This window comes from Salvelinus namaycush, chromosome 20, assembly GCF_016432855.1.
Source record: "Salvelinus namaycush isolate Seneca chromosome 20, SaNama_1.0, whole genome shotgun sequence".
NCBI classification, from domain to species: Eukaryota; Metazoa; Chordata; class Actinopteri; order Salmoniformes; family Salmonidae; genus Salvelinus; species Salvelinus namaycush.
This window is the reverse complement of record NC_052326.1, coordinates 31,827,972-31,839,585: the sequence shown is the minus strand read 5'-3', so window position 1 is coordinate 31,839,585 and position 11,614 is coordinate 31,827,972. Positions and strand designations below refer to the sequence as shown.

Sequence of the window (11,614 nt, the reverse complement as noted above, 5' to 3'; positions counted from 1 at the left end):
GTTTCTCAGATACAGGCAATCTCAATCTATGTGGGAAAGTTCCTTGGACCTGATTTTTGGACCCTGGAAGAAGGAGTATTTCTGTAACCACTGAACCAAATTGCATTATCTGACACAGGAGGTTATTGAGATGGATATTAAAAAGGACTTCAATATCAATTTCAGGATTTATGGAGGTTTACTGCAGAACGAATGTATTTGCATAAAAAAAATGGGTGTTGTCGGAAGAAGAGGGAGAAGCATTCAAAAGCACTGCGTTGCCATTGACATCCACTACTATACATTAGATTCAGTCAATGTCACAAAGTTCACAACATACTGTATCTTACTGTTCTTATGGTCAAAGCTGTGTACGCCTATATCGATCTAGCCATAAAACATCCTGATTCTCTTCTCTCAATACACACCATGAAACTCAGAAATCACAGAGGGCAGATATGATCAAGTCACACAGTACCTGGAGTTGTTGTTGCAGAGGTAGAAGACAAGGGTGTCCAGCTAGAAAGTTATTTGCTTGACTGTAGGAGTAAGTGCCTCTGTGTGTGTCTGGATGGTTCTTCTGTTGACTCAAGGTTGGACACAGCAGTACATCCCCAGGAGAGTACCAGAGGATTTAGGATTGTCACTGGGGCATCAAAGCATCCTTCTTCTCCTCTTCCTCCTCCTGGCCCTTGGACCCTGGGAGATTTGCCTGAGTTTGCATGTTCCAGGACCTCTCCTATCGCTCCATCCAATCGCTGATTAGAGAAAAGGAAAGATACACAAATCAACAGGGAAATGAGAGAGCAGACACGACTCATATTCAAAAGACCACAGGCTTAAAGGACACATTAGTGATAGTGGAGGTGGGAGGGAAGGGGGAGAGGAGGTGGAGAAAGAAAGGGAGGGAGGGGGAGTAATGAATAACCCTCCCTTTGCCAGGAAATGCATCTGGCTGTATGAGGAAGGAAGCCACAGAGCTATAGATGTTTTGATAAATGATGCACTGCACAATGGACTATTGATGCTGTAATGCAGTTGCTGCCTATAATAACTAGGCATTAGAAGGTCCTCCCCAGTAGAGGGTATACTGTAGGAGAGGTCCTAAGAGCCATCTCCAGTAGAGGCCTATACTGTAGGAGAGGTCCTAAGAGCCATACCTAGTAGAGGCCTATACTGTAGGAGAGGTCCTAAGAGCCATCTCCTGTAGAGGCATATACTATAGGAGAGGTCCTAAGAGCTATCTCCTGTAGAGGCCTATACTGTAGGAGAGGTCCTAAGAGCCATCCCCAGTACTGGCCTATACTGTAGGAGAGGTCCTAATAAGAGCCATCCCCAGTATAGGCCTATACTGTAGGAGAGGTCCTAATAAGAGCCATCCCCAGTATAGGCCTATACTGTAGGAGAGGTCCTAAGAGTCATACCTAGTACTGGCCTATACTGTAGGAGAGGTCCTAAGAGCCATCTCCAGTAGAGGCCTATACTGTAGGAGAAGTCCTAATAAGAGCCATCCCCAGTACTGGCCTATACTGTAGGAGAGGTCCTAATAAGAGCCATCCCCAGTACTGGCCTATACTGTAGGAGAGGCCCTAAGAGCCATCTCCAGTAGAGGCTTATACTGTAGGAGAGGTCCTAAGAGCCATCTCCAGTATAGGCCAATACTGTGAGGAGTCCTGAGAGCCATCTCCAGTATAGGCCAATACTGTGAGGAGTCCTGAGAGCCATCTCCAGTATAGGCCAATACTGTGGAGAGGTCCTGAGAGCCATCTCCAGTATAGGCCAATACTGTGGAGAGGTCCTGAGAGCCATCTCCAGTATAGGCCAATACTGTGGAGAGGTCCTGAGAGCCATCTCCAGTAGAGGCCAATACTGTGGAGAAGTCCTAAGAGCCATCTCCAGTAGAGGCTAATACTGTATGAGATAATCTCACATGATGACACAGAGCTACGTGACACTCACTTTACACTGATTATGTTTCAAATGGTGTTATTGATTTTTAGAATGCTCTCACTGGATGTCCTTAAAGCCAAATCTAGCTGCACTCTAGAAGTACAGGTAACTGCCAAAATAAAGGAAAAACCAAAATAATAAAGTGTACACTGAGTGCACAAAACATTAGGAACACCTTAATATTGAGTTGCACCCCCTTTTGCCATCAGAACGGATTCGTCAGGACATGGACTCTTCAAGGTGTCAAATGCGTTTCACAAGGATGCTGGCCCACGTTGACTCCAATGCTTCCCACAGTTATGTCAAGATGGCTGGATGTCCTTTGACCAGTCTTGATACACACAATAAACTTTAGTCTTGCCCATTCACCCTCTGAATGGCACATATACACAATCCATTCCTCAATTGTCTCAAGGCTTAACAAGGCTCCCTTCATCTACACTGATTGAAGTGGATTTAACAAGTGACATAAAGAAGGGATCACAGCTTTCACCTGGAGTCACCTGGTCAGTCTATATCATGGAAAGAGCTGTTTTGTACACTCAGGGTATTTTAATAGGGCGTTGGCACACCACGAGCCAGAACAGCTTCAATGCACCTTGGTATAGATTCTAGAAGTGTCTGGAACTCTGTCGGAGGGATGATGCACCATGCTTCCACCAGAAATTCCCTAACTTGGTGACTTGTTGATTGTGGTGGAAAACACTCAGGCTTGTCGTGACAATTTCCTGTATTACCAAATGAGGAGAGTTACAAACCACACACCAGTCAGAGTTATACTTACATTTTATTTTTAATAATATGTGAGCTTTACTATAGCCCTTTGACTCTCAGATCAATTCAGTGTCTATAATGAATTCTGAGTGTGCCTACAAAAGAATACCAAGATCTTTTATAGCCAAGATACACCCCTCTCAACTTACATGACGAACCACAGAACTCTTCACAAAGGGCCTTTTACTTGAGAAAGGAGTATCCCATAGCCAGATAGCATTAGCTATAAATTATCGTTCAGTTTGGTCTCTAAGACGAGGTTCTAATCTCGTTCCTGGTACTTCATAGTACCAAAACATTACCTCATCCAAGGCATAACTCAATTGTCAACTCTATATTCTCCCATCTCAAGTAAACCCCCCCTTCTCTTGCGCACAGACATTGTGGAGCCAAGAGATAATTGGTTCCCCCTTAATCACACCATCCCTTCACATGGTTTAACAGATACATTCACATATGAAGACAACGTTCCATTCTGACCTCTCCCTTTCTGATATTCTGCATATTACCAGACATGTAAAAGACAAGCCTGACCTCTCCCCTCTCTGGGCCCCAAGTGACTTTTCCCTAGTTGAGAAGGGAAAAGTGCAACTGCCAACAGTATAGTCCCAAGGGAGACATTCTAATGACAAGTATCTCACATAAGCATATTATGTACATGAAACATCTTATTTATCTATGTTACCCAACTAATTCTGATTCATCCTCCACAGGCTCCACTCCAGAATCTCCCATAAGTGTTCTGATGAGATCTGGTGACTGAGACGGCCATGGCATATGGTTCACATCGTTTTCATGATCATCAAACCATTCAGTGACCGCTCATGCCCTGTGGTTGGGGCATTGTCATCCTATGGGGGCATAGCCATGGTAGCCAACATAGTGGCCTGTATAGCATTTTTATATATGACCCTAAGCATGATGGGATGTTAATTGCTTAATTAACTCAGGGACCACACCTGTGTGGAATTCCCTACTTTCAATATACTTTGTATCACTCATTTACTCAAGTGTTTCCATTATTTTGGCAGTTAACTGTAGCTTTCCATGAAATCTGATGGTTCATGCCAGACATACAAACCCACTGGGCAAAAACTGGTTGAATCAACGTTGTTTCCACGACATTTCAACAACAACAAAATATATTTTGATGACATTGAATAAAAGTGGAAAACTGATTGGATTTGAAAAAAGTAAAAGGTAATTGAATTTCTTATTTTATACACCCAACTTTTAACCTAAATCCAATGACATGGTGAATTTTTTGGTTGACTTCACGTTAGTTGACAACGCAACCAAATGTAAATCAAAACTAGACATTTAACTGACGTCTGTGCCCAGTGGGGAGGCAGTCTGGAAGGATTTATTCAAGAACTCAAAAGTGTATTTCTCAACCTAGTTGGAAACATAATGCAAATACCAGAAAGCCCTTAACAGCCTGAGAAGTTTGACAGGCAAATGACTTGTGTTGAAGTGTACAAAATACTAAGGACATCACAAACATGTAAACTCAGCAAAAAAAGAAACGTCCTATCACTGTCAACTAGGTTTATTTTCAGCAAACTTAACATGTGTAAATATTTGTATGAACATTCAACAACTGAGACATAAACTGAACAAGTTCCACAGACATGTGACTAACAAATGGAATAATGTGTCCCTGAACAAAGGGGGGGTTAAAATCAAAAATGACAGTCAGTATCTGGTGTGGCCACCAGCTGCATTAAGTACTGCAGTACATCTTCTCCTCATGGACTGCACCAGATTTGCCGGTTCTTGCTGTGAGATGTTACCCCACTCTTCCACCAAGGCACCTGCAAGTTCCTGGACATTTCTGGGGGGAATGACCCTAGCCCTCACCCTCCGATCCAACAGGTCCCAGACATGCTCAATGGGATTGAGATCCGGGCTCTTCGTTGGCCATGGCAGAACACTGACATTCCTGTCTTGGAGGAAATCACGCACAGAACGAGCAGTATGGCTGGTGGCATTGTCATGCTGGAGGGTCATGTCAGGATGAGCCTGTAGGAAGGGTACCACATGAGGGAGGATGATGTCTTCCCTGTAACGCACAGCGTTGAGATTGCCTGCAATGACAACAAGCTCAGTCCGATGATGCTGTGACACACCGCCCCAGACCATGACGGACCCTCCACCTCCAAATCGATCCTGCTCCAGAGGCCTCGGTGTAACGCTCGGTGTAACGCTCATTCCTTCGACGATAAACGCAAATCCGACCATCACCCCTGGTGAGACAAAACCGCGACTTGTCAGTAAAGAGCACTTTTTGCCAGTCCTGTCTGGTCCAGAGACGGTGGGTTTTTGCCATAGGCGACGTTGTTGCCGGTGATGTCTGGTGAGGACCTGCCTTACAACAGGCCTACAAGCCCTCAGTCCAGCCTCTCTCAGCCTATTGCAGACAGTCTGAGCACTGATGGAGGGATTGTGCGTTCCTGGTGTAACTCTGGCAGTTGTTGTTGCCATTCTGTACCTGTCCCGCAGGTGTGATGTTCGGATATACCGGTCCTGTGCAGGTGTTGTTACACATGGTCTGCCACTGCGAGGACGATCAGCTGTCCGTCCTGTCTCCCTGTAACGCTGTCTTAGGCGTCTCACAGTACGAAAATGGCAATTTATTGCCCTGGCCACATCTGCAGTCCTCATGCCTCCTTGCAGCATGCCTAAGGCACATTCTCACAGATGAGCAGGGACCCTGGGCATCTTTCTTTTGGTGTTTTTCAGAGTCAGTAGAAAGGCCTCTTTAGTGTCCTAAGTTTTCATAACTGTGACCTTAATTGCCTACCGTCTGTAAGCTGTTAGTGTCTTAACGACGGTTCCACAGGTGCATGTTCATTAATTGTTTATGGTTCATTGAACAAGCATGGGAAACAGTGTTTAAACCCTTTACAATGAAGATCTGTGAAGTTATTAGGATTTTTAACGAATTATCTTTGAAAGACAGGGTCGTGAAAAAGGGACGTTTCTGTTTTTGCTGAGTTTATTTTGTACAGAGCTTCATAATGTTGAATCTGGTCACAGTTTGTGACTATTATACTACCTCACCCTTGATGCAAACAAATTCAGAACATGGAACAACTACAAGTGATCTGTTCTCAGGGAAACCCCTGCAGAATGGAAATAATGCAAGATTAGTGAAACATAAAAGGATTAGTTAACAACCCAGGGAAGGAGCCACATTTCCTCATGCTGACCTCTGTGATTGGACAATCCTATGTGATCAGAATGACCCACTTTCATTATATAAGCCCCACCTCTGCCCTAGCTATTGCCAAAGATTGTGTTATATTGACAAGATAGTCAAGTGACCGCTCTAACAATGGAAATACGTCAATCGCATCTACTTATAAAGCCCTTTTTACATCAGCAGTTGTTGCAAATTGCTTAAACAGAAACCGAACCTAAAACCCCAGAGAGCAAGCAATACATGTCCTCAAAGATGAAGGCAGGCGAGATCAGGTCTGACCATTCTAGCCAATGAGAGGGCATATACGTGTTTCAACAACAGGGCATAGAGATAGATAAGAGGACTCATCTTTGTATCTGTGCCATTACAGCGTTGGTGACAGCCTCAATGGCACTGCCCTTGCTATGTTTTTCATTGGCTGATTGACTTCGAAATCATAGGAATCCCCACCCAGTTGACTACTTTAAAATGGCAAAGTCCATGCTAAATGGGTTATATCATGAGTCCTCTAACTTTATAACAACTGCAGAAATGCCACGTACGTCCACTTATATCATTGCATTTGTAACAACCTAACCATTCATTACGAAACTTATATTCAATCAAATAAGCCTCATGTAACAAATTAGCAATTATATTTTTTGTTTACAAAATTTGACTCATTGACCTCCATACAAAAATTCCTCACTTCGTAGGCTTATTTTCATGGACAGATTTTGGGTGGACAAAAACCTCTCTCGTCACCACTCCCTCTGCTATTGCCCAAAATGTAACATGGCCACTGATTCTTAACACATGTTCATCACATATTATGATGTCATAATGTAATGATTGTCCCTAAATGCCTTGGTTGCGTCCCAAATGAAACCCTATTCACTACATAGTGCACTACTTCTGACCACTGCCACTATAAAAGTGCACTTTATAGGGAAAACAGTCCTATTTGGGATGCCCCCTCTGAATTTGACTTTGATTCAACTATATTGTTTGTGGAATGCAAATCTGTGTGATGAGGAATTATGAGATCTAATTGCTCTCTGGAGATGCGGACACAAATGCACTACAGTAGACACACATGCACTAATCAATGTTTTTATTCCATCTTTGAAAAACAACTTTCAGAATTGCTAGTTTAACAAAAAAGCCAAAATATAATGCAGGAGTCTTACGTTTGTTTGATAAAATAGCTGTAAAAACAGTATTTTGAACTCCAGACGTGCACGAGAGTAATGTTTTATAATTTTTGCATTACATTATACTGTATGTATTACTGCATAGTTTCTATGCAAAATTTGAAGTTTGTTCATTGTACACAACCTGACCCAACCCCACAATCAATCCAACAGAGTCCAGTTAACAAAAAACTAAAATGGAGAAATTATTTTATCCAAACAGAAATCTCATCCATCACTTATCAGAAGAATACTAGACTGGTCACCATGACAATCTATCCAATAGATTGATCAATATATACATAAAAACAACGCTGCATCAATCGATTGTACCCTCGGACTCATGTCTCATTTTGTTCCGATTGGTTGGCATCTAAGAATCCATACAGAAAGTAAGCCAACTGAACACTGAAAATAGATCTCCATATTTTGTAAAGGCCAAAATATTTGAAGTTGGAATAATTCATTTCCAAAACAAAAGAACACCGAAAGCTTTTTAGAGCTACATTTCTATCCATTCTTTGCTTTCAATGTTTCTAAAATATTGTGACTTTGTATACATATGGCTTTCATATAAATAAATTATTATAATTACAAAGAATTCTCTTGATAAGTCACCAAAACTTTTTTTTTTTTTTTACAGATGGACTGTTTAGGACAATCTATTTCAAATACATTTCTCTCCAGTTCTTTACATTCTTTCTTTCCAGGACTTTGAGAAAATAAAAACGGTCGTATGAGTAAGATAAAATTAATACTATTATAATTATCCTAGCATCATTCAGATGCTTAGCGATCATGAAGTGATCATGAAATCTAGTACTTCTCACTAACAGTAAACTATATTTGAATCAAACACAGGACATATCTGATGTCGCTTTGGTTGAGGGCCATAAGCATGCCCTTCATGGGCGTTACATACTAACTCGCAATCAGGGACGAACGTTAACTCCTTCCGAAACAGTTATCCAAAACATTACTAATTAGGGTTCGACACATCACTTCTGATGTGAATGTCAATATATTTAATTACATCTAGTCATTTCATGTCAGCAGACATTATGACTGAATATACCAGGTATCATGTGTGGGCCTCTAACCTAATCACCATTACTGACAATTAAGTGATGCATTTTTAAAGCAACAAGACTGGTTCTTTCGACTAGAAGAAAAGAAAGTGAAGCAGAAAACACTTTAATTGAAATTTGTGAATATTTGGTTCCCCCTCCCCTCCAACCCACCCACCCACCTCCACAAAATAAAAGTGTTGAGCTTTTGTAAAAATGAATGTCTAACCCCACTTTACCTTTTAGTGTTTCAGACATAATAAGACAGTCAGGTCATGCTCTGTGCACCCTCTACCACGTCCCACCACCAGAAGAGACAACTTAACATCCCATACAGCACTACTATATAGGGAATAGAGTGCTATTTGGGACACAAACAGAGATTAAAATGCTTACAAATATCGAAAGAACAGAAACTATAGATTGGGAGACATGGAGTAGGCCTAAATGGACATATTTCTCTGACAGTATGGGTGTGGGGTCCACAACATCATAACACATGGCCCCTTCTTTGAATCCAAATGAAACAGCGGAGTAGGATTACTTGGTAAAGAGTTTTATGGATACTCAATTTCAGCCAAATACGAGAGACAGGTAACAGTTATAAAATTGTAAAATAAAAAATGGGGATGGAGACCCTTCGTGCTTTATTCCAAAGCTTCTATTGCAGAAAGAAACCTTAGGCACTTCATAGTGTAATAGTATGAGAAGGCGCTTTATCTTGTGAATAAAACCACAAAACAAAATCTCTTTGGGATGCAGTGACTAGTCTGGCCTGGGCATGTCTATGTGTGCTAAATTACAACTTGAGCAGTAGAACATCTCTTGCTAAATCCATCCAGTTTATGGCACCACAAAACCGCTGCCACCCCACAATGTGTACAACACCTGAGATATGGCAGTGAGTACCGTAGACCTTCTAGAACAACAGGCAATAACGCAAAGATAATTTATCAGACATACTTTTAAGTCTCAGTAATGTAGAAACATCTCTCCAAAAATATAATACATTTTTAAATAATGACTTGGCAAAGTATGGAGAAAGGGCTAAAGGTGGGGGCTAAACTAGTGTGCATTGTGTTCACTCTTAGCAGCTTATACAAGTCCCCCAAGCTAACCAAATAATATGGCACCCAGAAGGCTTGACACAAAATGTGAATAATTTTAAAACAAGGCCTTGGTTTATCCACTATGGCATCCTTAGAAGACTAAATACCAGCAGAGAATTACTCCAAATTTGCAACACGAAGTCTAAATCAGTCTGTTCATTTAAATGTTTTTTTTTGTTGAGTGCGCTAAAAGTTGAGGTGAATCAGCTCAAGTATCCTGTAGCTGATGCATCTCAGGGTGAATCGGCATAGAGGCAGGGTTTGTTACACCACTGCATTTACACGATGGGTGTGACCCCTTGGATTGTAATGATCCCTATTGGCTGAGGATATCTTCAGCAAATGAGAATGGAGGATTTCATGTAACTACAACATACAGAGGCTCTTAATGTATGGCTGTTCTTCCTCAACATCCCAGACATTACAAAATTCATCATCTGTACTTCTAACCAACATATCCAACATTTAAAAGACATCTTAAAAATGTATAGAAAAGCGTAAAGATTGAAAAAGAACAACCATTTTCTACAAGGAACAAAGCTTTTTTTCCTTCTTTAAAAACACAACAAAAACAGATTTAATTATTTTGTTCTTATACAGAAGGCACAAAGATGGAGATCCCTTGCTCCCCATGTAAGGTCTGGTCAAATGAGGTCATATCATCTTATGTACTGTCATGTCTAGTTATGTCATGACGGCCTCGACTTCCAAAATGACGTTCCTGAAGGAATCAATCCATTCAGGAGAGAAAAGTCCTTAAAAACAGCCTTTATAGAGGCTAAGAAATTGAAATTAAATCACTATGTGGATTTTGCCGTTTCCTTGCAATGCTTTAGAGTCCTTCGTCAACGTGTTTCTACTGAGATTATTGTCGAAGCAGAGAGGTGATGTGCAGAGTCCATTGTTTTGTGTCACAATTCGTTTTGTGTCACTATAAAATCAAAGTCTTGTTTTTGGAGAAACAAAGACCTGGCCAGTCAGTTTGAATGATTGGAGTAATAGTATGTGTTTGAGTTCCGATTTTAAAATGAGAAAAGAGTGAGCCACTTTGCATTGTGTTTGTTGGATTGTTTCCAGGACAGCAGTTTTTGCAGCACCAGCTAACATACTGAGAAGGAGGAGGACAGTAGGAGCGGTGGACAGCCGTCCAAACACACAGTTCAGGGGCCAAACAAACACACCGCCAAGTGTGTCTAGGATACTAACACCGCACACAAAGTGCGTGTATGTAAGTAAGGTTTTGGCTTTTTCCGTCGGTTGATGGGTGTGGTCTGGCTGAGAGGGGGAGGTTCTGGCTTGTCAGAGGGGGCGTGTTGTGTCAGGGGGCTCGTAGCTGCTGCAGCTTAGCATAGACGTCGTCCGCCTCACTCAGCTCCTCAAAGACGGGTAGGAGGCTCAGCAGCTCAGTGTCCTCCAGGTCGTCAAACCAGGACACCACAGGCACCTGAGGACACACACAATCAGAATAAAACAGTTACATTTTAGAGAAGGCTATTAATGACGGAAAGACCCTTTCCTGCCACTCCGCAGTTGGGAAACATTGATTTCCACAGTTTAGACAAAACACACATTCAGAAAATAAAATTGGCATCATCAAATAGCTTAAAACAGGGAGATCACCTCAGTGATTCAACATTGGGACAGGCCAGTATGTCCTTTAGAGTAAAGGTCAGAGAAAGATTGGGCTAGGCAGCAGCACTCACAGCATTCTCCGGATGGAAGATGTAGGAGGCGGGGGAGTTGTCCAGGATGAGGGTCTTATTGAGCTGGCGGCCCAGGCGGCTCAGGTCCTTGACGTAGCAGCCCTGGTGGAACACACAGGACTCCCGAAAGAGACGCGTTCCGAACACACCACACTGATCCAGCAGGTCTGTCACTGGGTCTGCATACTGCAGGGGAGACGGAGGAAGGAGGAAGAAGAGAAAGGGGATAAGACATAAAGATAGAAACAGAAAGGTAGAGGGGGCCAGGCACGGATGGATGTAGGACAGAGAGTAGTGTGTAAGGGGAGAGTGGTATGTTGGGTGGTAGACGACTGAACATAGCTGGAATTGCTACTTTTTCTAACAGGCATATATCATCACCACCAGGGGGAGCAAATGGAATAAATACCAGTTAATTCTCCAAATCAACAGTAAAAGCAATGTTACCTTCGCAAGACTTGCAGTGAAGAGAACACACTCAAACAGCTCTCCCATCCTCTGGAGGAACTGGTCTACATGTGGCCTCTTCAGGACGTAAACCTGGGACACATCACAGCACGGCCATAAGCATCTGGCTAGGAGAATCAAGTACAGCTATCTAACAGCGACCATCTATGAACACTAGTCTATGGACTAACTGACTGGAGAAACTACA

General features: G+C 42.2%; 1 protein-coding gene across 2 annotated transcripts in view; it reads right to left on the bottom strand.

Moving 5' to 3' along the window:
- Positions 1-6,984: 6,984 nt before the first annotated feature.
- Positions 6,985-11,614, bottom strand: part of LOC120065251 (carboxy-terminal domain RNA polymerase II polypeptide A small phosphatase 2-like) — a 31,975-nt gene continuing 27,345 nt past the window's right edge. For both annotated transcript variants that reach the window (XM_039016079.1, XM_039016080.1), the window contains 3 exons: positions 11,407-11,499; positions 10,960-11,145; positions 6,985-10,700 (listed from right to left, as the gene is read on the bottom strand). In XM_039016079.1, coding sequence (XP_038872007.1) covers positions 10,575-10,700; positions 10,960-11,145; positions 11,407-11,499 — 405 coding nt within the window. In that variant the 3' untranslated portion in view covers positions 6,985-10,574. The remainder of the gene's footprint in view (positions 10,701-10,959; positions 11,146-11,406; positions 11,500-11,614) is intronic.